The 24,457-nt window shown below is 49.1% G+C and overlaps 2 protein-coding genes across 3 annotated transcripts in view; one reads left to right on the forward strand and one right to left on the reverse strand.

The window, feature by feature from the left end:
* The window catches only part of HABP2 (hyaluronan binding protein 2), a 32,186-nt gene extending 30,877 nt beyond the window's left edge, over positions 1–1,309 (forward strand). For both annotated transcript variants that reach the window (XM_019646651.1, XM_019646650.1), the window contains exon 13: positions 802–1,309. In XM_019646651.1, coding sequence (XP_019502196.1) covers positions 802–957 — 156 coding nt within the window. In that variant the 3' untranslated portion in view covers positions 958–1,309. The remainder of the gene's footprint in view (positions 1–801) is intronic.
* A 95-nt stretch (positions 1,310–1,404) lies between these two features.
* The window catches only part of NRAP (nebulin related anchoring protein), a 79,753-nt gene continuing 56,700 nt past the window's right edge, over positions 1,405–24,457 (reverse strand). The window contains exons 20-32 of the mRNA XM_019646569.1: positions 24,009–24,113; positions 23,558–23,665; positions 22,444–22,755; positions 19,721–19,819; positions 15,015–15,119; positions 14,171–14,278; positions 10,560–10,664; positions 9,652–9,750; positions 8,230–8,334; positions 4,742–4,849; positions 3,180–3,491; positions 2,256–2,387; positions 1,405–1,668 (exon numbers count right to left, since the gene is read on the reverse strand). Of these exons, the coding sequence (XP_019502114.1) occupies positions 1,564–1,668; positions 2,256–2,387; positions 3,180–3,491; positions 4,742–4,849; positions 8,230–8,334; positions 9,652–9,750; positions 10,560–10,664; positions 14,171–14,278; positions 15,015–15,119; positions 19,721–19,819; positions 22,444–22,755; positions 23,558–23,665; positions 24,009–24,113 (1,803 nt within the window). The 3' untranslated portion in view covers positions 1,405–1,563. The remainder of the gene's footprint in view (positions 1,669–2,255; positions 2,388–3,179; positions 3,492–4,741; positions 4,850–8,229; positions 8,335–9,651; positions 9,751–10,559; positions 10,665–14,170; positions 14,279–15,014; positions 15,120–19,720; positions 19,820–22,443; positions 22,756–23,557; positions 23,666–24,008; positions 24,114–24,457) is intronic.

The raw sequence follows: 24,457 nt of genomic DNA on the forward strand, positions 1-24,457 counted from the left end.
TGATCACTTTGCCTCATCGCCTAATTTAATTCTCATAACACGTTGGTCAAGGGGATGCTGTTATCACCACTTGACAGATGCTTGAAGATGTTATTCTGGCCTATAGCACCAGGTAGTCAGTGCAGAGCAGGAATTTGAACAACTTGGATCTGTGGGACACCCAAGTCTTTGCTACTTGGCTTCACTGTGTTTAATGCGAAGATGGAGCCTCTGGCCTCAGTGCTGGGCAGCATGTCTGAAATCCCAATAAGCAGGGAACTGTCCGGAAGACCAGTGGCTAGAAGGAGAAAACTGAGAGGACCATAGTTATTGCAATATTAACTAACTAATCACTGGGATTTAAGTGTGTGTGTGTGTGTGTGTGTGTGTGTGTGTGTGTGTGTGTGTGTGTGTGTGTGAGAGAGAGAGAGAGAGAGAGAGAGAGAGAGAGAGAGAGNGAGAGAGAGAGAGAGAGAGAGAGAGAGAGAGAGAGAGAGAGAGAGAGAAATGACTAGCAAGCTAAGCCTCTCTGAGTGGCTCCTCTGTGGCCACAGGGCCAGCCTGACACTCCCCACAGTCTGGGTGTGCTGTGGCCCCAGCCCTGCGGCTTCTCTGCCAAGTCCTCACTGACTCAGGGACATGTGCTGGTATTTGCTTCTCTCCCCTCGGAGCTTTGCATCACATGAGTCACAGGAAGAGTGTTGTCACCGCTTTCCAGGGCAGGCCACCCCAACACCCGCTGGCATCCCCTCGTAGGAGGTGGGGGTGTCTCCGAATGTGCTCTGACTCACAAAGCTGAACTCCCCTGTCTTTTTTCCTTAGGGTGACTCTGGAGGCCCTCTGACCTGTGAGAGGAATGGCACCTACTACATCTATGGGATAGTGAGCTGGGGCCTGGAATGTGGGAAGAAGCCAGGGGTCTACACCCAAGTTAGCAAATTCCTGAAGTGGATCAAAGCCACCATGCAAAGAGCCTAGCTTCTAAGGTGTCTTCCGAACTCCAGAGCCCATCCTCCTCAGCACTCAGACAAGGCGAAGCTTCGTGGGCAGCAACAGACCCCCCCTGGGAGCCTGCAGGAGGCCACACCGCAGTGAAGTGTCCATGCTCTTTGGCCTGGGGCACCCTGGACCAGCATGTCCACCATTTCAGGCTCCCTCCTGAGTCACCCAAGAAAAGACAGAACCAACCCAAAATATATTACGTTTGCTTCCCTTCAAACATTTGTATCTTCTAGAAAAATCAGTGTTCGGTGATGGCCTCCACCTCGGACATTTGCAAATGTGGGATTTCAGAATGCCCAGCATCAGTGGAAGTCACCTTGACATCTTTATTCCTCAGCCCAGACGCTCAAGGCACACAACAGAACCAGCCATCCACTTCTAGGTATTAGACCGAGGACCAAAAATACAACACTCTCCATCTGCTTTCACAGAATTGTTATTTTAATAAAGGCAGATCAGGGGATGGGCCGGGGTGCCATTTTTTTTACAGCTCGCTCAAGCTGAAGCCATCTGAGCATGTCTCTGGTGTGCAAATTTCCTCTTCAGCTTCTCTTTCGAGAATCCCGGGTGGACACCCCTTGCTCACAACAGCAGAGCCTTCCTCCTTTTGACGTGCAGAATCTCAGCGGCATCTGGGTTCACATCCCCCCTCTGATTATCTCCAGTCGCCACAACCTCTGGCCCCCCCTACAGAAATCAAAGATACCTCCCTGAGTCAAAATGAAGCACCCTTCTTTCTCCCCCACCCACCCACCCTGGACAAGCTGTCTATGATGCCCGGGAGCATTTAAAATGTTCACCTTCTCCCTTTCCCCCTCCTCCACCCTCCCGCAGAAAAAGGTTCCTCAAGGCAAGAATAAGAAAGAAGCAAAAGCAATTTCTCATTTAGACGTGGCGCCTTTCTTCTGAACAAAGTAGGGTTCAAAACCCAGACTGTTGTAGCCAGCAAGTCCCTGACCCTTTCTGCGAGTGTAATGAGCAAGCAGGCAGCTCAGCCCACGCTGCCGTGGCCCAGGATTGATGTAGCCCCGGCAGGTCCGTCTCTGCCCAACTAATGGCTGTGACTTCAGAGAAAACCCTGTAGGAAGTTTAACCGGCGTGTCATTCGCCTGGTCATCTCAGACCCATGAAATTAGGCACCTTGCTTGAGCTGCATTTCACATGTCTTTCGAGCCAGCTGATCTTTGGCCAAAAATAAAGTTTGAAAAGAAACAATGAGTTTGCCTTGCCCCATGGCCCTGCAAGCTGGAGCGGGTTGGCAGCTTGCTACTCACGTAAGCCCCCTGGGGACTCCAGCTCCTTGCGTTGGCCAGTTCTGCAGCCCGCCGAGCCATTTCCACTTTGTAGGAGCCAGGAGGGGTCCAGCCAATACCTCTGGTCAGGTTCAAGTCTGATTTGTACTTGACCTTGCGGGAAGGAGGGAAGCAAGAGGAATAAATCGTCAGGGTTGGGGGCGATTTGGCCACAGGGCGAATAAGCTGCAAGGAGGCTGCGATATGGACAATGTATCGGTGTTAGAGAAGCCAGGACAAGGGGGAGCAGACTCATCTAAAGCAGGAAGTCTCTGACATTGAGGACCCCATGTGCTGTGAGCCAGCCCAGCATGTCACCGTCCTTTGCATCTTTCTGTTCAAGTTATGGGAACGACAATGGGGGTGGTGGATGGGGAGACCTGGCTCAAGCCTGAGCTCCTGCCTTAACTTGCTCTGTGGCCATAGGGCAGTGAATTCCCTTCGCTGGGGTTCAGCGTCCCCCAAAAAAGAAAAGCACAAGGGCTGGGTTAGGTCATTGCTAAGATCCCTTGCAAACAGTGTGGCATAGCAATCAAGAGCTTGGGGTCTCACATCAAATCAGATGGCGCTCATATCTCAGGTCTGCTACTAATCTGCTGTGGGATCGTGAATAAGCGACTTAACCTCTCTAAGCCTCACACTCCTCATCTGAATAACAAAATGGGGTTGTTGTGAGGGCCACATGGTACAATGCTTGGAAAGCATTTGCCACAGAGCCTGGCTCACAGTGAGGACTCGATAAACAGCACTTATGGTTACGATTTCTTTTAGAACTAAAGTATTAGGTGTCCTGGGTTCTATCTCAGCCTGGCTCCTCCCAGAGGTAATGTGATGTGGGGTTACGGCCATCTCTTCTGAGGAGGCACCAGGGGAAGGGCCTTGGTGGGGCGGGTGAGGGCAGCTCACATCACTCTGCAGCTGGTGCGCCTTCTGTGCGTGCTTCAGGCCCAGCTGCTCCGGGTCGCAGGTGGGCTGGGGCAGCGGCTGCCGATAACGCACGTCGCTAGCCAGCTGCTGGCTCCTCTTGGCCTGGAGGAAGCCGGGCTGGTCTGGGCGGCTGTGGAACTGGGACCGACTCTTAGCAAAGTCCTTCCTGTACTCATTGTCACTCTGGAGTTTGCCGACACTGAGGAAGTGCCTCATCCTTGGGTCATCATTGATGCTGCGGTACCCGATCTGCAGGCCCCGGTCCCGTAGGAAGGCTTCTCTGTACCGAAACTGCAGGTCAGAGAGAAGAGATGGGTCACAGGGGCCCACCTCTCCCCCGGGGCCAGCCCACAGGATGCTCAGCAGGAAATTCCACCGTGGGTGAAGGGCACAGCTTTGGATGATAGTAGGCCTGGTTTCGCCCTCTGCTACCTTCTAGCTGTGTGGCCTTGGGCCGGTTGCTGAGTCTCTCTGATCCTTGATTTCTCCATCTGATAAAATGGGAGAATAAACCTCCACCCCACTGAGAAGACTCAGTGAAATGGGAGATTAGCTTCCTGTCTGGCACCGAGTGGTGGCTACTGGTATTATCGCTGCTGTAATTCACAATCCAACAGGAAGAGAAGAACGCACATTCTCTCAGCAGCCACTCCTCCTTTGATTCTTTCCAGCTTCCAGGGACCCAGTCCAGTGGTCCTCAAACCATCTGAAGAAGCGGATTCATTTTGTTTTGCTGTTTTAATTTCCAATCCATCAAATCCAATATGTGGTCCTCCTGCCTGAGATTGATATGTGGCAGTACCACATGTATTTGAAAACACTCAAACTGGCCTCCCCACTGCTCAATGAGATGAACCCACAGGTCACATGCTTAGATGTCACAATGTCCAGTTGCTGAAAATGTTTTTAAAAGCTTGCTCTCAATGTCTGTACTTATCTCATTGTGAACCAGTAACAAGCCGGTCACGAATGATCACGTGTCTAGTCAATGATGCCTTCCTCTTCCATAATGACAGCTGCCATGTTTTGAACACCTGCTATGTATATGACACTGAAAACCATTTTGTTTTCATTTCTACATCAATCCTAGGAGACAAGGATTAGCTCCCTATTTCACAGCTGTAGACATTTGAGTTCAAAGAATTTAAGCAACTTGCCCAAGACCAGAGAGCTAAGTCCTAAGTGAGTGAGCCACGATCTTAGCTCAAGTCAATCTAGAGGGAAAACCCAATCTCTTTCAATCCTTTCACACTGCATTTCAGCTAAAAGAAGTACCTTTATTGCAGATCAACAAATCAATCACGTGTTGATTGGCTTCTAGGTACACATACAACAACTTTTAAGACTGGCTCTTTTAAAAAAAAGAGGGAGTGGAAATACAACCCTCCCCAATTCCATATTTCTGGCTAAGATTCTAGAAAATAAAACCTATATTCTTCTTTCACTCAGTGGTGATTCCTGGTGGTTTGCCTTTCAACAGACGTGAGGAAACACGAGTAAAACCTATCAGTGACAGAGGGAGAGAAAGCATGCGGTCTTACGTCACTGGCAATCTCCCTGGATGCCCGGGCAGTCTGGAATGGGATGGCATCCAGCCTGAAGTCATAGCCACCAGCCCGGGTCTGTTCCCAAGAGTTTCGGTAGACTTTCTAGGTAATGAAAATGAAGAAACGAGTGAGCAGGGAGTGAGTCACTCCATGTCTGCCATGTGTTGGTTCTTAGTGGGAGCAGTTCCTAAACATGTACGCTCTGCCTTGCTGGTACCTAGAACGGCAGGGTCCATGGTCTGCTGTCCATCCTGGGGACCTCCCAGCTTTAGGATTAGTGGGGCTGGCTGCCAAGGGCTTCAGCTCTAAGCCCAACCTAAGCATCATGCCCTGCTCTTGTGGATCGTGGGCTCTGTGGCGCTGGCCCGTTTGCCACATCCCATTGGTATCAGAGGCCCCCGCCCCACTTCGTCCTGTGTTTGCATTCCTTTCAGTGCCTCAGCTTCTGTTGTAGAGCCAGAGCTCAAAGTTCAAGAGCTCTGTTACTTCCACATGCTGAAAGTGCTGTTCTTTGGGTCCTGGTACCCCCGTGTTCATTAGCTCCACTGACTTCCTGGGGGCTCCTCGGCTACCTTTGGAATCATGTCACTCCATCACTAGGAAGCACGCTGCATCTCATATGTACCCGTGGTACCTGCATTGAGTGACAGAAGGGCCTTCACCTGAATTAAATTGATTGTCAAGAACCTGGCCGAGTTCCTGACCCATGCATTTCACATCTTCCTCTTTCATTTTTTTCCCTTTTCAAGTTGTTCTCACACTCCCTCCGGGAGTCTGTAATCATAACCTCTGAGTCCTCAGGTAGACCTACAACACCGACAGAGGCATCAAAATCTCTCATGCCTTCATGTAGCTAATATTTTTTTTCAAGATAAGGGAATGGCTCCATGAAAGGGATCATCTGGAGATCTCCATGGAGGATCTGTCCTTTATTCAGCCAAAGAGAAGGGAGACAGCAGGAGAGGCACATCACCAGCAGATGACAAAGTGACAGCCCCAGATCGTGTCGGCAGCTTGCTCATTCCGTGAGCCACAGTGGGTCAGGGTGCCCTTAAGAACCTTGCTTTTGTCACTTGGAAATAGAGGTCAAGGCTGGGGCTCTGTTCTATAGGGGGCTGGGCAGGGTTAAGCAAAGGAGCAGTGGCGGATAAAAAGATGAAAACTTCACCCACCCTACCACTGGGCCTGGAACTAGAGAGGACCATGAAGTGCTTGGGCCAAGCATGGTGGATCTTATCATTTTCCCGTCCTGCTGTCCACCTTCACCTGAGACATCGCCTCTAACGCCAACATCCAACACTGCAAATCAGGAGCCAAATACTATGTCCAAGGGCCTTGAAATACAGAACCAATAATCACTGGGATAATAATCTAATTGATGGATCTCAAACAGGGCCCAAGTGATTAGATGTACTGGGTCATTGTTGAGTTTAGCAGGCAGGACTGAGGGCCGCATAGAAGGACAGGAGCACTCAGAAAATGACTGATCGACCATTCACTTTAGCATGGTGCTTCCTGTTTGGGGTGGGGGTGGGGGACCCACAAATATTAGAGTAGCCAATAGAGTCATCCCCCTTATCATTCCCTGGAGATCCAGGGGACTGTCAGTGTCTTCCTAATAAGAGCCTCCAGACCAGATCCAGGCTAGGTAACGACACCAAATTTTACACAGCATCAAACTACGACGTCACCCCCACTTTGATATCCAATGCACCCCAGCTTCTGAGTCTCTGTAACAGACGGTCAACGAGGGAGCATGGCTGAAATTGGGCTTCTCCCCAAGGCGCTGGCTCCCCTCTCCTGCTCACTTCTCCCTGTATACTATTTGCTTGGTTGTCATCACTTCCTTCCTGAGTGTTTTATTCTGTTGAGGTTTTTGCCTTGCCACTGGGGGTCTTTAGATTCCGCAGGCTCTTTGATTTGGAACCCTGGGCATTCCTCTTCTTTATCACCGTGGGCACAGTTTTGTCCTCATCCTCACACATTAGAGTCATTTGATTTTTAGTTATTTCGGCTGCCTTACACATCTCAATGGCTTTCTTTGCCCAGGAAGGTCACTTTCCCTCCACTTCCTCCTCACAGAGCACTTGATTCAATTGTGGGTATTCTACCCGCCCCCGAAGAAGTGCGCTTTCAAAAGAGGTTCATGAGTTCTCCATGCCTGCACGCCCTGGTGGCTAATTTCAGCTGCAGGACTCTACAGACTGGCGTCTCTTGCAGAGGAAAGATGCTTGTGTCGCCAGCGCAGGGTGGTGGTCCTCCTTAAGCTGGGCCCCACACCGACTGGCAGTTTTATCCCAGTTTCCAGGGCTGCGTGGGCCTCCAATAGCTCCTCACATGGAGGCCTGGCCTTCCCCCTCCCCTGCCCCCCCCCCACATCCTTGAAGCATTAACGAGGCGGATGTTTTGTCCAAGCTCTGCTGAGGGGGAGGTCCCGCTTCCTCAGAGGGAGGTCAGCCCACCAGAGCTGCTGTTCTAAAATTATCCCTCGCACATCCCTCAAAAGCCTCAAATGGTCATAATAACTCATATTTACAAAGCACCTCGCATTCACTGCGTGGGATCCCACAGGGCTTTACAAACGCAACAAACTAATACACACGCTAACTAGACGGCGCCTCTCACCATCCCCTGCGAGGCGGCCACCTCCGGGGTGAATGGTAGCAGCTGTTGATCTGCACGGAGCCCCAGGACACAATGGCCAGGCCAGGGAGGGAAGAATGGCCGTCTCTGGGAGGCCCCACGCAGCCCCAGGCTGACACACTCAGCCTGTGTTATTCTGATCTGACAGCATCTTTTGATTCTGCCGCCTCGCTACCTGTTATCCCAGGATCACAGCGTTGCTGGCCGAGCAGCCGCCTATTCTATTATAGCCAGGGGCCTCCAACCCCTGCTAACATCAAGCCTGGGTTTAGGAAACGGCATCTTGGTTATGCACGCAAAGGGCACACATCCAAGGGGAACTGAAGTGTTGGCGGCCACAGCCCGGCGCACAAAGGAACAAACTGTATTTGGACCCGATGGGCCACAATTGCAGCATCTTTCCAAACTGCCAGGTGAGATGGAGCCACTCTGTCTCCAGAGTTACCCTCGGAATGGCTAAGGAGCGGTGTCCAGGAAACAAACAGAGCAGGGATCTACCCCTGCCAGGGCCAGGGGCCACTCCTCTGACTGGAACCCAGCACCCCACTGAGGTCTTTGCAGCCATGTCCAGGACCAGGACTGTGGAGCTAGAAGGAACCACAGGCACCATTAGCCCAGCTCTAGCCCCATTTCACAGTTGAGGAAACTGAGACCCAGCAAGGAAAGTGACTCAAAGTCACACATGCAGTTTGTCCCACTCTCAGTCTAGTGTTCCTTCTGTTCCATGTCCTCCTTCCTAAGACTTTTTTTTCTTTTTTTAAAAAACAAATAAAATCCAGTTTGGGCACAGATAATTTGACAGAAACAGGCACACCCTCATGAACTGTTGGTTCACTTACATCGCTCAGGTGCAGGGCATTGAGGCGGGCTCTGATGAAATCGGGGTGGTCAGGGATCAGGGTGTATCTGTGCAGGGATTCTGCGTCCCCCAACCGGTACAGGCGCTGCGGGTAAGACAGGCTCACGGTCAAGGTGGAACTACACTTGCTGAAAGCACAGGTGAGGAGCAGGCTGATCCTCTCTCCTGCCCCTCCCACTCGAGTGCCCACCTGCCCCACAGGGGCAGAGCCCCGCCTGCACGCACGTGGACAGCCTCCCTCCAGAGCCCACCGCCTGACGGAGGGCCCAGGTGGCCAGGGACAGGTAGGGTGGCTGCTTTTAAATAGTCCCTATTTAAAATATTCATCAAGACGTGCTCCAAATGGGCCACACACCAACATCCTGGCTGGCCATACCTGTGTGCTCTACAAACCGCATAGGAGGGCGGGTACCTCAGAGGCTCTTGGCTACTGAGAAGTGTTTATAAGCTTTTTACCAGTAACAAGAGGCCACAACGCCTTTGTTATTTAACATTAAGAAGAAGACACACAGCTATGTAGTTTTTTATTATAAAATAGCTTAACTGGCATTCAGAAAATTAAAGTTTTCATAGTCCACGTGGGTCCCCAGAAGACATAATTTTAAAACTCAAGCTTTATCTTAGCTGCTCTTTATAAAGCAGCGATTTAAGGATTGCAAACAATTTTAGGAAGTGTCTGAGTCATCTATGTTTAGAGAGGAAACTGTAATATTTAATATTGCGGCCCTTTCCCGAATTCATTTTGGGCTTTCCAAATGTGAAATGCTCAGTACGGCACTTAGACCCTGTGTGACAATGGTGCAGCTTTGTCATGGTGTGTGCAGAGTCGAATCCTTTGACCATTCCAGAGAAAAAATATTTAACTTCTTATTCTTTGAAATAAATGCAGGAGAGAGGAAATGGGGCTGAACCATACAGAGAGCAAAGCAGAAAGAAACTTTTAATACAGCTGTTCTTTTTTTTTTCTAACTGGGTTATGTTAAACTTATAATTCCATCACCATCTATCAACAATTGAGATGCATCTGATCCAGTGTCTGGTAAGAGGGTTGTCAATAATGCTTATGATTGTTATCGTTATGAATCAAGCCACACATAACAAGGGGAATTTACTGAGGACTTACTATGTTCCAGATACTTGCTAAAAGCTTCAAGTACTTTGATTTACTGAATCCTCATTTAATTCACTTAATCTTATGAAAGCGTTGCTATCCTGACCCTCCTTTCCAATAAGGAGACTGAGGTTAGAAGAGATTCAGTCACTGGCTAAGAGCATGCCAGTAGCAGACAGAAGGTGTGCACTCAACATCTATCCTAGTAGGAGCTTGTGGTCCTAATCGCTGACCACTGAGCGGCACTACCCACTACTGAGTGCCTGGGAAGGGTGAGGAGAAAACACCCACCTCATTGCAGTGCATGTAGCTGTTCTTGGCATGAACCAGGTCCGGGGAGTCAACCACCGAGGTGAACTTGATGCTGTCTGGTCTTTTGCGGTATTTGGTCTGTAAGAGGAAGACAAAAATCCCCATGAAAACAGTCAAACATTGTGTGTTTTTCCCAATGCAGCTTCACCCCCACCTACTCAGTATCAAATATGCCAATGACATTACTGGAACACAAGTCTCTTTTGTTGGTGGGCATGTTACAAGAACACAGAAGAGATGCAAGCTGCCTCTGTGATAAGGAACATTCTACAGGTAGAAACAAGGGGCTGCAAAATACTGGAGCTCATCACAAGGAATTCAGTAGAATGCAGGACTGAGCATCCGTGTGGCCCTGATGGGACCCTGTCCAAGCAAGTTCAGTTACTAAGAAGCTGAAGAAAGCAGGGCCACCCTCGAGGAGAATCCCAGGGCAAGAATCCCCGGGCTATCAATAAAGGAGGAGTTCAGTTACCAGAATGATTGCTGTGTAGCTTTTAACACTATCTGGAATCAGAGAACCCCTGGACACTAGACCCTCTGAGTAAACTTAGTGGGTGGGTGGCAAATTCTGTGCCCCCCCCCCCGCCATGAAAATAACGGGCCAGTTTAGATCATAATTGTACGTGAGGTATCTTTTGAGAACCTGCTAATGCATCTTCCATCTTTCACTGCCCAAGTTGGAGTGTGTCTTTAACTCCCCAGTAAGTGAATTCATTTGGAGAGAAGTCCTGTTCCATTTTAGGATTTGGTTACAAATGATGCCAGAAAAGCACTGGGAGTCCAGTGGCCATGGAGCCCTCTTGGGACCTCCACCCCATACGCGGGTTCCCTCTTCAGAAGGAAATAAACGCTAGGTTGCATTTATGGTACAGTCAGGTTGATGGTACCTCACTGACAAGCTCTCCAGCCTTCTTGGCACTCTCTATCTGTGGGGAACTCAGTGCCAGCCATCCTGTTCCCTTCATGGCCGTCAGGTCTGACTTATAGCGCAACTGTAAGAGGAAAAGCATTGACTTTTATCAGGGGTGTGTCTCAGCCTGTTGTGCATTCATAATAATTCTTCATCACAACATCCTGACATCTTCGTTCAGAGCGCAATCTGCATGTCATTAAGTCAATCCATCTGAGTTTGTGCACACTGCCAAAATTAAATAATGGATCATACACAAGATACAAGAAGACCCCACCAGTGGAATGGCAGGTTCGGAGGCAGGAGGGTAATGACCTATAAGAATGACCACTTAACGAAAGAGCTGAGATGTGCCCAAGCCGAGGACCAGCCCTGATGATCTTGTTTCATTCCGGCAGTGAGGTGACTGGCCGGCTGCCCACATCGAAACATTTACACACTCAGTTGATTAAAGTGCTGAGCTCCGGGTCAGACCTGCTGTAACTCGGAGCAAATCACTTTACCAAAATGTGACTCAGTTTCTCCCTGTGATGCGGAGGTCCTAAGAACCATGTTCTTATGAAAACACCTGAGAGTGTTCAGGGGCAAATGCCACTCTATACATTTGATTATTATTATTTTTCCTTATGGCAGTGGGGGGAGGGAGGACAATCATAGCAGGACTCAAAAAACTGGAACAAACTTAGATACAACCAGCTCATAGTGTGGAAGCCATTTTAATCTTTCCGTGCCTCAGTTTACCCCCTCCTCCAACCATTACTCATGATTTGATGATGTTGCAAAAATGGGCTAAGCTTTACCCATTTTTCTCCTTTTAAGGGCTCAGAGGACGAAAACTAAAGCGTCATTCCTGGGAAAAAATAGTAAATGGTGTTTAAAGACAATAGATCTGATCAGAGGTCTCCTAAAGCCTTAAATTTTATTACTATTCCTTGATCTGCCCTCCATTACCTATGGTGAGACAGTCTCCTGCAATGCTTTCTTTCTTCTCTCTATGGAAATTAGGCACTTTTAAAGGTGAAAACGACTCTCTAAGGAAGTCTAAAATTTGGGTCTAAATGAAGTTGATAGCAATTCTCTAATTTAGATATAAGCTGTGCTGTAACGCAAAATATCGCTCCAGAAATCAGCCTTTTCAGCCTTTTTAGTGTTCTTTCATTTCAGGATTCACAGCGTTCCTCACAGCTGGCCTCCATTTCTGATCTACTGTCTGCTGGGTAATGCCCGTGTACAAATCCGACTCTGCTTTCCAACTGGCACAGGGAGACACATCAGTCGGGTTCAGGAGCAGGTTTCAAAACCCCATGTCAGTTAAGATGGCTTTTTAGACCGCGATCTTTCAGTCTACACCGGCAAAGCTTTTGCCTTCCACTCTGATAAAGAACAGAGAAAATTGGATAAATTTCTAAGTTAGAGAGAATAATCCTACAGGGCCTCTTCACAGCCCAGCCTTGCTCCTTTCATAATCAAGATGAAGTGGGGAACGCTCTTTCAACTTGCCTTTTGTTGAGCTGAACAGTACGATCGCAGGTAAGTCAGAAAGCAAGATGCGGGTTCCCCAAAGATCTGACTGCGCCTCAGACTCTCTCATAAATGGATTGTCTATTGATATTTCAGCTCCCAGACCAGCTTTGACTATTCACGCAGACCCTAAAAACAACACGCGTACCCCAGACTTCACGATGAAAGAGGGGGAGGGAGGAGAAGAGTCAAGGAAAGGCAGCTACCCCAAGATGGTTTCGAAGGGGGATTCTAAGATCATAAGAGACCTTCTCAAGCTGCCCAACTGAACCCCCCATGAGGCAGCCTCGCTATTTTCCCTTGCACATATTAAGGCCTGGAAGTCACCTTCAGATTCACACAGGGGGTTTCCCGGCACCCCCTTTTTGGAGCATCGTATTGCAAATGCACAAGCTGCAGATCTTAGTGCCTGATTTCTAACAGGAACCATGTCAACAGTTGCACCCAAGAGGTGGCTGGGGAAAGAGTACTGTGTCCTATTGATAAGAATCATTTTAATCACTATCTCGCATAGGGTGTGCATTGCTTTAGACTCATTATCTCATTCTGTTCACACACTATCCTACAAAGGAGGAGTTCTCATTGCTATCGACAGAACAATTTTGGTGTTCAAATAAGATTGTTCTGTCTCAGAAGGGCCACCAGCTGCTATCCTCTGGACAAGCCACGCTGGTAGGTAGTTGGTAAGAGAGCCCTCAGGAGCCTGAGCACCCTGATTCCTAACCCAGCCACTTGGGGGCGCCAAAGTCAGGAGACAAGACCCCTGCTTTACCTTGTGCTTGCTGTTTGGTCTGGAGCAAGCCATTTCCTGCCGGTTGGTAACCCTAGGCATGCCACTTAAGGTTATAGGGGACTCTGTCGCTGCATCCGTAAAAATGGAAGCACCTGCCTAGATACTAAATGAGATAGTTGGTGCAAAATATTTAAACAAATGCCTGGTCCAGAGTAAGTATTCCACACATTGTGGGGTCTACTGTTCACAGCATCTTGGAATCCAGACCCCGAAATGAACAAACTTGAAGTTTGTAAAATAGTGCAGGAAGCATAATATGGTAATTTAAAAATTAAGCTATAATTTCTCAGCACTCGAAATTTTAATACATATCCTGTTTCGTAAAATGTTAGCCTCAGTTTGCCAACTACCATTTCCTGGGAAGGATTCTTTTTTTTCGACTTTTTCTCACTTGTTTTTAGTATTGAAATAGCCTTTCTTGTCAGAAATAACAGTGCTACAAAGGGTAGCTTGAGGTAGTATTTAGTTTTTCTCTTTTTCCTTACTTAGTAAAACAAAAACCTGACATTATGTTGATGCCACCATTTTACAAACATTTATCAGTGAAGCCTGAAATCTGAGCTCATGAATCAAATGGAAACTCTTTGCTTTTCCATTGGAAAAACGGGGGCCTAAAAAGGGAAGGGGCTGCTCAAGGACCCACAGCCAGCAAGTGACGAGGCTGGGCTTCCCACGCAGGTCTTCGGGCTCCCAGCTCGGGTCCCCTCACCTCTCCCAGGTGGCCTCCGTGTCTTCCTTGGGGCCTGTCCTGTCCCAGGAGGACTCACTCCGCCCTAGGATCAGCCATTGACAAGAGCACCGGAGTCATGCTGTGAACTGCGCTTGGGGGCTGCAGCATGACTTTCTAGCATGTGGAGAGCCTTTCTAAGTGGGCCGTGGATTGCAAGTCAGCGACCACATCCNCTAAAGGGCTGGGATATGAAATGGAAGGACAACGAGTTAGTGCTTGGGCGGCCCACACTGGAAGAAGGTGGGTGCATTGTTCACAGCCTCTTCACATGGACTTGCTTTAGGAAAGCGCTTGGTGGAGGGTGCATTTCATCTGCCCGGGGTCCATATTTACAGTCCAGCATCTGGCTTTGTACTGAAGCAAGGGCATTTTTTGTTGCAAGGCATGTTCTTTCTCACTGGTCGTTATCTGATTGCCCTAACACAGTCCAGTTGGGAGAGGAGAGGATATTATCCACAGGCAAAAGAAAGCTGGGGTTAGGGGCAAAAGGGCTAAAAATTGGTGAGCATCAAACACTGCCACAGGAAAGGACGTGGGTGCTCACATCACTTATGATTTCACCAGAGGCCTTTGCAGCCTGGAATGGGATGGCATCCAACCTCAGTTTATATCCACCATCTCGAAGTTTGCTCCAGGATTCCTTATACCGCGTCTGTTGGGAAGATGTGCACAAATAAAGACCGTCGTGTGACCTGGTGACTTACCCAACTCCTGCTACCAAAATGGGAATCTGGTTTGGTGTGGGGTTTTCTCCCATTTAGGAGTCAGAGATCACTGAGGCTTAGCAAAAATCAGCGAAGAGCTGAATCCTGCCTCATGCCCACCCTTGGAGGGGAGAGCCATGGAGGGGTGGGGGGAATGTTAAAAAGTAAGAGCTATGGAGTCAGACGGACTCAGAGTTCTCTGAGCAGCGATTGTTTGGAAGAAGGAGGCATGAGGCTGTATGTGCATGGTTCTTAAGGTGGGATAAGGAAACTCAGCTGTTTCCATCACAGAGCAGGAAAGGGGGTCCTGACAGAGCCTACAGAGGGGAGGGCTTAAATCCTCCAAGCCTCTACTTGGCACAGCTGCTGAATATGCTCGTCTATATTCTGATGCTCCCCTATTCCAGCCCCTCAGCACACATGCCCTCTGTACTAAGGCAGTTTTCTTAGTCCTATTCTTATGAGTTTGACTCTTCTGCATGACCAGCCACCAGCTATATGATTTGCAGGGCACAGTGCAAATGAAAAGGCAGGGCCCCTTGTTCAAACATACCACAAATTTCAAAATGGTGACAGCAGAGGATCAAACCAAGTGCGGGGCCCTTCTGAGCATAGGATGCTGGGCAATGGCCTAGGTCCCCTGATCTTGAATAATTAAAACCAGGGCCCTTCCATCAGCCTCACCTCACTGATGTTCATGGCATTCAACTTGGCCAGCAGGACTTCAGGGATGTCGGCGGTCTGCGTGTAATGATGCTTTATGTTCTCTCCTTGTTCCTTGTATAACCTCTGTGGGTGGAGAGACGCTTGGCATTAAACCCAGAAGCCTCCCCCATGCCGCCATCAGCCCGGCTAAACTCCAGGAGACAGAGGTGCTGCAGCTGCCACCTCCCCACAGAGACAGGATCACGGGTGCCGGGCCTCCACGTCGATTTTATAGCTAGCACGGTGACACGCACTCATTCTCTCCCAAGTTCTACGTCTCAGCGCAGAACATGACAGGCTGAAACCTCCCCTCAGTGAACGCTCCACTTGTAGCGCACGGCTGAGATGGGTGTCAAATGAGGAGTGAGGTCTAGTTAACATCCGGTAATTCTGCTGTTAACTATAAGCTATGATGTGAGAGGACATCAACATGCCGGAGGCATGAGAGACCACGGCTCTTCCACAGGAGAGCTTTTCCCCGGATGGACTTCCATCCTTATTCCCCTTTCCCATCTCAAGGATTNGGGTGAGAGTGGAAATGGTTTAATAGGTCTTCTAAAACAAAACCCAGCAGCAGAGGGCGGCATTAATTAATCATGGGTTAAGAAAGAACTAATAAATGAATCCGGAATCATCTGGCAAAGGCCTGTGTCTGTGTGGGAGGGGGCGCATGTGGGTACCTGAGTGATCTGGCTGACAGTTTAAAGGGTCTTCAATTTCACTCCCCTTAAGCCACCACGGGGCCTCGCTGCCTTCCAGCCTCTATCACAACAAGAGGTGGGGCAGGCGAGGGCTCTGCTCAAGTGACAAAGGGCCCCTAAGCAAAGCGTGGCAGCTCCCAGAGTCGACAGTCGCTCTCAGATTCTTGACAGTTTATGTTATTCAGTAAACGCCATACACAGGCATACAATCTGAACCGACCACGGATGTCCAGGTCTGAGCACTGCTCACCTTGCAGGTACTGCCAAACCAGGGCACAGGTCTGGTGCAGTATTTTCTTTTCTGACCCAGGCCCATTACTTGCAAATCTCACAGCACAAAAACCCAGCAAGCTGGGACGTAAGGTGAGGACCAAACAGGATGCTGCTGCCTGTTGGGGCGAGACATCCTGTATCTCTTTGGGAGTGGGGACATCCTCAGTGTTCTCAACCCTCCTGGGTCTGCCTGCTTCAGGAAACAGGCGGCTGAGCTAGGAATACACCTCCAGACTTAGCACCCCTTTCCTCATTTATAGTTGTGGGATCTTGGGCAGGCTATTTAACTTCTTCAAGTCTCAGTATAATTTCTCTGAAAAATGGGGCCAAACACTATTGATATAGGGTCATTTTGAGGTTTAAATGAAATCATGCATGAAAATAATGCTTAAAATTCAGCAGAAATAATCAATAAATTGTTGTTGTTGTTGTTAGATGTGTGCAGCTGTGCTTATTAAGAGCCAGGCAGGAACACAGGGGTAGGGCAGGGCGGTGTTTCAAAAGAAACCCCAGGTTTAGGACTCCTAGTCTCTACAGCCCCCGCCAGAGCCAACAGGAGTTGGCAGGTCACTGCCTCATGGTCCAATCAGCCCTGAGAGGTCAGGTGGCCTTACCTCGCTCTGCAACTGGTGAGCTTTCTTGGCACAGCTGAGCCTCAGGTCTTCCGCCAAGGAAGTGTGCTGGGGGAGCGGGTGTCTGTAGTCCTGGTCGCTGGCCAGGCTCTGAGCCTTCTTGGCATGCACCAGGGTTACCATGTCCAACGGCAGATGGAACTGCACCTTTGAGTGTTCAAAGCCTTTCTTGTAATTCACCTAGAGGGGCAGACAGATCAACAGTGGCTATTTCAAAGCCACCATTTGCATCAGGACCATGAGGGAGAGCAACTGCACTGTCACTGTCCCAGGTGAGCCCGGGAGATGTTCCTGGCAGGGCCCGGGCTTCTTTCTTGTGGGGACTGGCTTACTAAGCAGGACTGGTCTCCAGGTCCTGACGCTCTACCACCCCTGGATCCTGGAGGTCACTGTCTGGGATGACAATGGCCCATGGCTCCCGCATTGGGGAAATACAGAAGTTCAAGGGATAGGTAAAATGTAAATGATCTCCTTGCTCAAGACTTTAGTGCTTCCCATTTTCCAGAGGCCAGAGGAGGCATGGCCAGCCTGAACCCTACCATCACTCTTTCTTCCCTTCTACCTCTCAGGTTCAGGTTTTAGACACCAGGGGATTTCCTCTCAAGCTAGCTTACAAAGAGCTTCTTCAAAGCATCAGCTAACCTCCTGGGAAATCTGGGGGCCAGGGCTAGTGGGTGGATGCTTGGAAAGCCAGCTCGGAGGGGTGGCTATTCCCAAGAGCCAACATACGTCCTGAGGGAGGGAGGGAGAGACCCATTTCCAGACGCCAAGCTCCGCTACGGTCCGTGAAGGAGCTGTCTGCAGGCCTGTGAGGCTCGCTCAGCGCTTCTCGTGAGTCAGCTACACGATGGCCAGCTCCTCCCCCTCCACCCTGCCCACTGCCTTCCCACAGCGCCAGCCGCCCCTGCCTCGCCTCCCAGTCTCACCTCCGCTTTCTCCCCTCACCCCTTGCATAAAGCCAAGGACAATCCCCGTGCAACCCCATGCACTTAGGTCGGCACCCCAGAACAGAAAGGGAAAAACAGTCAGAAGTGGGGAAACTGAGGCAGAGACCACGTGAAGCTGTGGAGTGAGATGTGGAGCTGGTTCTGGGTCCTGGCCCTGCCCCTCCCTAGTGGATTTTAGGCAAGGGACTGAGCCACTCAGAGTCCAGGTCTCCTTAGCAGTAAACCCAGGATGAATAACCAGATGAAGTTCCTAGAGATGGTCTGATGGTCAAATGAGGCACTGCATGTAGAAGTGTCTGGTCCTCTGTAACAGTGTTGGCCACATATCAGCTTTCATCACTGCCACGAGCCAACTTGCATATGTACAAGGGGAGAGTGTACATGCACAGGTGCCAGCACCCGGAGGGCTGAAATCAAGGCTTGCAAACTCAGATGCCTCTGGGAGCCAGACAGGTAGCATCCATGAGGGAAGGAGGAAGTGGTGATGGGGGTGGGGGGGGGCATGACCAGGAGAGCGCAGACCCCTTCTAAATGGAGCTCTCAGTCATCAACTTTAGCTGTAGCCTGGAGGAATCCAGGCCCAACTTCTGACCAGAAGTTGAAAACTTTTAGGTAAAACTACCCATTTTTAAAGGTTTGCAGTTAATTCCCTCTGCAGATCAAACAAAACACCTATGTAGTCTCCAGGCCCCCATTGGTGGTCACTGGTCAAAATCACAGAGTGCCCCAGCCTGGAAGGGAGCTAAGGGGTCAGCTAGCCAAAATTCTCACTTGACTGAGGAAGAAATTGAAACCCAGAGAGGCCAACAGACCTGACCACGCCACAGAGCTAGTTAGGACAGAGCCAGTCCCCACAACCAGAAGGACAAATGACATTAGTTGGCTGTGCATCTTTGAGGTGTGTGTGTGTGTGTGTGTGTGTGTGTGTGTGGCCNCTGGATGTTTCCCTGGGTGGTATCACGCCAAGGATGCCCTGGGCGGCTCGGCCAAGTACAAAAACATCTATTCTCGTGGTCAGAAATGGGCCTGTGGTTACTGAGTTCTCTGAGCCCAGAGGCCTGTTGTAAGCGCCGTTGTTACCCTCACAGCGCCCAGCTCCCAAAGCAGGCAGAAAAAGATTAAACGGGAATTTAAAACTGGCAACCGCACCACACAACCCCCTTGGACATTCTTCTCCCAAGATGCTACTTCTTACCTTTTGACTTGGGGTGAGAGTGGAAACTAACAGTATAAACAGCCAAATCTCAACTGACTTCTAAAACTTAGTCAGAAGGAGAATCGTAAAAACTAGAGATGATACAAAATTTAACTCTCTGCCAAGCTCACTTTCTATTTCAAATTTAGAGAGCCACTAAGAAGTAGTAGGCCCGGAATGATGATTTTATGTAACGAGATCCCGTCCCCTGCATCCCCCTCTGTTAGAGATATTCAAGTGTGAACCGGGTAAATGGTGAGTGAGAAGATGAGGTAGAAATGCGAGAAGCCTGACACCCATACGACAGAACTGTCCTTCACTAACCATAAATCCTCCTTATAATCATCATCAGAATGACAATATGAAAATGGTTATCCCATAGCTCCCTGGATGGAACCAAGGAACGACAGACCAGTGCTTGTCAAACTTTAATGTGCAAAGAAAACACATGAGGATCGTGCTAAATGACCACGTGGATTCAGTGGGTCTGGCAGGGGGGCCCTGAGGGTCAGCATTTCTAACAAGCTCCAAGGACACACTGGTGCTACGGTCTGCAAGTGCCCTTGAAGAGCGAGACTCTATTTTGTTTTTTGTTTTTTTAGCTGAGCCATCCTGCCACCTGTTGGCAGCTCAGCAGCAGCTCAGCTCAGGCCGGACTCGAACCGCTGTTGCTCAGAGCTCAAACTCTTAAGCGAGCTCTTAACCAACTGAGCCACTCAGCCGGCCCAGCGAGACTCTAGATTTAGCCAGATTTCCAATTAGGCCTCCTTTCCTTCTAGAAAATGTTTAGACTCTGTATAATGACATTCTTTTCTTCTAAAACTCCATGCAAACACCCATGCTTTTTGCCCGCCTCAACCCCACAAAGAGTCACGTATATTTTAAACAACCCAGCAGTTTTTAAAACGCCCATTCCAAAGCCATCAGGGGATGTTACCTCGTTGGTAAGCTGGTTGCTGAGTTTTGCCTGAAGGAGGCTGGGAGTGTCTGTCACAGCTGTGTACTTGAACAACTGGGGATGCTGGCGATATTTACTCTGAATTCACACACGAGAAGGAACAAGAAGACTCGGTAAGGCATAAAAACCAGAAGAAGAACCGGCTCTTGACATGCTAGTTATAAAACCTCAGGTTGCAAAGGCTGCTAATCTGTCCCGTGGAATCCAGTCTGTCACCTGCTCTTACGACCTGAGAACGCAACAGGATGAAGAAGCAGAGAGGACAGGGTGGTCTGACTCGGATACCTGACCACAGGAAAGGGAGAGCTAGTCCTCTGCCATGAATAGGAACACGACATTGGAAGTCGAGATCTGCTCTCCGCGGGGCTCACTCGAGAGCCAGCGCTCCTCAGCTTTGGGCGTGTACCGGAAACAACTGTGCAGCTTAAAATATACACGCGCCTGCACGCACCCTGGGAGGCCAGGAGTCAGTAAAGTGTCAGTGGACCCAGGCCTCTGGATTTGTTTTTAAAGTTTCTCTGGGGGTGCTGATGCACCATAAGGCTTAGAACCACTCGCTTTAGAGATTTCGCTGGAAAAGCAAAGCACAAAGTTAAATCTAAATTCCCACAGTGAGGCCACCTTGGCTTGCCCGGAGCTCCTAATCGACGTACACGCGAACCGTAAGCCCATCTGAGGCAGCCGCGCTGGCCACTGACCGCCTTTTACTCCAGTGCCTTGCACTACACCCTCCTGTCCTTGCTTTACCATGAAGGGAAGTCCTAGAGCCCTCTCAGGGGTGAGCAAGATTCCTCAAGATTCAAAGAGCTTGGAATTCTAGACTTCTGTATTTTTACCAAGAAATTAGCACCAAGCTCAGAATAACCATTTCATATACAGCCACCAGAGAAGCACAATGCTTAGCATAGTGCTAATCCTCAAAAAAAAAAAACTAAACAAAGGAGGTACGAGGATCCCCATTTGACGGGTTAAAAAGGTGAGGCTCAGAGAGGGTAGGTGACTGGCTTGAGATCACACAGCATATGGAATGTTAGTCTCCATCTGTTGGTCTCCAAAGCCTGCACACTTTACATTGTACTACAGGGCCAATCTCCAAAGGGACACAAGGAAAGTACATCTTAGGAGTCAGTGAATNCCTTAACAGTGAACAACGCAGATCGTCTTAATAATTAGATGACAATTCAATTTGTTCAATCATCGTATCACAATTAAACATTGATTATGTGTTTATAATACTCTGCCTGTGCCGTAACTAAACTAAGGGCAGTCACTGCCTGAGGGCGACCAGAATCGGAAGGCTTGGTGCAGAGAACACAGTCAAAACAGCTAGCACTCCCGTGACATACATATATAGTGTGTGATATGCACATACATGTATTTAATTATACTTGACATTTTGTACACCTCAGACTAATAAAAAAAACCACACGAAAAACTAAAAATAAAAAAGTCGCTGAACATTCTACAGTATGCAGAACTCCACAATAAAAAAATTATTTAGCACCCTCCCCTCAAACAAAACAAGACAAAACAAAACAAACCCAGCTGTCACTCACCAGCATGCCTCTATGGACTGGGCACTTGGCTAAGTGCTTCCTATAGACCAGTTCTCAAATGAGAACTGGGTTCTCAAGAGGGTGCAATTTTGTCCCCTGGGTACATTTGGCAATATTTTAAGACCTTTTTGATTGTCACACTGTGGGGGGCGGGGTGCTATTTGTTGCTAGTGGGTAGAGGCCAGGATGCTGTGACACACAGGACAGGCCCCTATGACAACGAATTATCTAGCCCAAATGTCAAAGGTGCCCGAGTTGAGAAACCCTGATAGGAACGATGAGGGTGACTGTGACAACCGTCCCGTGGGTTAGGCTCTAGAACAAGCGTGCCTCCCTCCAGGGCATGCCTCGAGAGACAATGCGTACGAAGCCCGTAAGTGCGGACCACAACCACATTATCATCGTTTCCACATCCCAGCGGAGGAAAACACGGTCTGGAGGAGGCATGGGACTGACCCGAGGAGCTGACTCCAGAGCCTTCCACTCTAACATGGGCGGGGCGGGTCTACCCACCCCCTTGCTTGGCACCCTTGCTCGGGGGAGGACCTCCCCTTTCTGGTGTTTACATCTGAGCTGTAGAAAGCATGGCTTCCCTGCAGTGAGCTCCTTGTGGGAGAGCAGCCAAGTGTGGGTTCTCAGTAGTCCTGCCCCGGCACCTCCCACATGAGCTCATCTTTAAAACACAAGTAACAGCTGTCCCCGCCTCACAGCATAGCGAGGGCGACAGGAACAACAAGCAGTCAGGAAGTGCCAGCTACAGCTACAGTTACTCTTCTATCATCACCATCACTGCCCGGCTTTGTTTGTCTCCACAGCAGGTATCACCCTCCGACACGCTAAACATTTTATTTATCACATTGTATCTCCCTCCTATATCACGGAAGATCCATGGGCACAGGGATTTTTCTGGCTCTTTTGTTGACTGCTATATCGTCAGCACCTGGAATACTGCATGGCACATAGTAGGTGCTCAATAAATATTTACTGAACGATTGATTGATTCCAACCTAGATAACACAGGCCGAGCAAGTCATTGTTGGGGGGAGGGGGTGTCTGAAAGGCTAAGGAAGAAGCTGAGATTTACACCCAGGCTTGGTGGGAAGGGAGTTGGGGGCTGGTGTGCAGTCTGCAAGGCTCCTCCCCTACCTCACTCTGCAGGGCGTGAGCTTTCTTGGCACAGGCCATCTTCAGGTCTTCGGGCAGCGCTGTGAACTCGTGGCACTGTGTCCTGTAGTCATGGTCGCTGGCCAGGGCCTGGGCCTTCCTGGCGTGGACCAGGTGCACCATGTCCATGGGCAGGTGGCACTGGGCCTGGCTGCCCACCGCCTCCCGCCTGTACTGGTGCTCACTCTGCAGTTGGCCCATCCGCTGGCAGTGCTGGAGCCGGGGGTCATCATTCACACTCCGGACCCCGATCAGCCTCCCTCGCTCCTTTGCAAAGTCATGTCTGTAGAGAAACTGAAAGGAGGAAGACCAGCCCGTCAGAGGCCAGCACTCAGGCTGCTTGAACTCCATCTGTGCATTTTCATCGTAGACCCTAGAAAAATCACCCGTTCTTATACTAGGAGGTGATGATTAGAAGAAAAACCACAGTGAGGTTGGCCTGAGAGCAAGCTTCCTCCAGGGGAATGAACAATTAAAACATCCCTCCATTCCTCCTTTCTAATTACAACCAGATCCTCAGAACTGAAGGACGGGCCCCCTCCCCGTGTGTGTCCTGTGACAGAAAGGAATTTATCAGAAAGGGTAAAAGAGAAATGTGTGCCTTATCCATTCGCACTTGGCAAAAACGTTACGCCCAAAAGACAGGATCCATTTATTTGAAGTCCACATTGTCTGTGATTTGTTTGTGGGAAAGAGAAAGTCACCTTCATGTCCCAAAGCTATGGATGCTATCAACAGAGTGGCTGCCAAATCCTAACACTGACATGTGAAACTACAGAGAGCCAGAGGGAGACACATTAGGGCTGCAGGCAGTGTCCACGTTACAGGGGGTGGTGGCCGAGACCCTGCAACTAGACATAAATCGTAGCCCCCTTCCTGCTGGACGCCTCTGCCTGAATTTAGCATCTCATTAACAAAAGCTTTCTTTCCCTCCCTCCATCAAAGAATCTCATTCATAACTAATATATTCTGCAGGTGACATCCTGTCTCACATGGTGATAGATTTGCTTTAATTCAGGAAAATCAGCTGTAGACATTGTTTTACATGAAGTTAACAGAAATTAGGCAAGATGGAAGGTCATATCATTCAACTCACATCACTGGCTATATCTCCAGAGACCCGAGCAGCCTGGAAGGGGAGAGCGTCTATTGTCAGCTTGTAGCCTTGAGCGCGGAGATTACGCCAAGACTCCTGGTATTTTGCCTACAGTAGGAACACATGTAGATCTTCTTTTAAAAAAAAATTACATGAATCAATGAACAAAGGCTACCCCTTTCATTTGTAGTACAGTGTTCCAGGATCGATTTCTGACAAGCAGAAGCTTTCTATTTGGCGAAGAAAATCTCATTAGCGCACGCTGTAGCGGGCTCCGACATGCATGTATGCAACGCATTTGTGAAAAGGTATATTTAACACAAGCATTTAAGAAACACATTTTTTTGAAAGTTTTGATGAATGCCGGGAAGGCCACTGTTAGATCACATCACAGACACAGACATACACGGCTTTGGAGCACGCTTGAACTTCAGCAACAAGAAAGGCTTACGTCACTCAGATTGGCCGCGTTTGTTTTCGCTCGGACAAACTCGGGCAGACCCAGGGTCATTGTGTACTGGTGTCTTGCATCCTCCCCGGCTGCTTTATAGAGGCGCTGGGGGCAAAAATAGAAAGTAAGAAAGAAAAAAAAGAAAGACAGAAAGGAAAAGGAAAATTAAAAGCAAGAAGGTAAGTGCTGTGCATTTCTGCAGTGCTGGAGGCCCCTCGTTTGCCATTGGGAAACATCTATACAAGACCATTTGTTGTGTTGTGAGTACACCGTCAGCCTTGGGGAGGGTGTTTCCTTCAATAAAGACAGTCTTTCATGAGTCAAATTGAGTGACATAAAAGGAGTATGTAAGAAATTGCAAGTTGCTTTTGATAGGGTTCAGGGAGTGTCACCCTAAAACATGGCACCTTGGCCTATTAAATATTTCAGGCTGAAAGAATCTGAGAAAC

Source organism: Hipposideros armiger, unplaced genomic scaffold (genome assembly GCF_001890085.2).
Source record: "Hipposideros armiger isolate ML-2016 unplaced genomic scaffold, ASM189008v1 scaffold_105, whole genome shotgun sequence".
Lineage (NCBI taxonomy): Eukaryota > Metazoa > Chordata > Mammalia > Chiroptera > Hipposideridae > Hipposideros > Hipposideros armiger.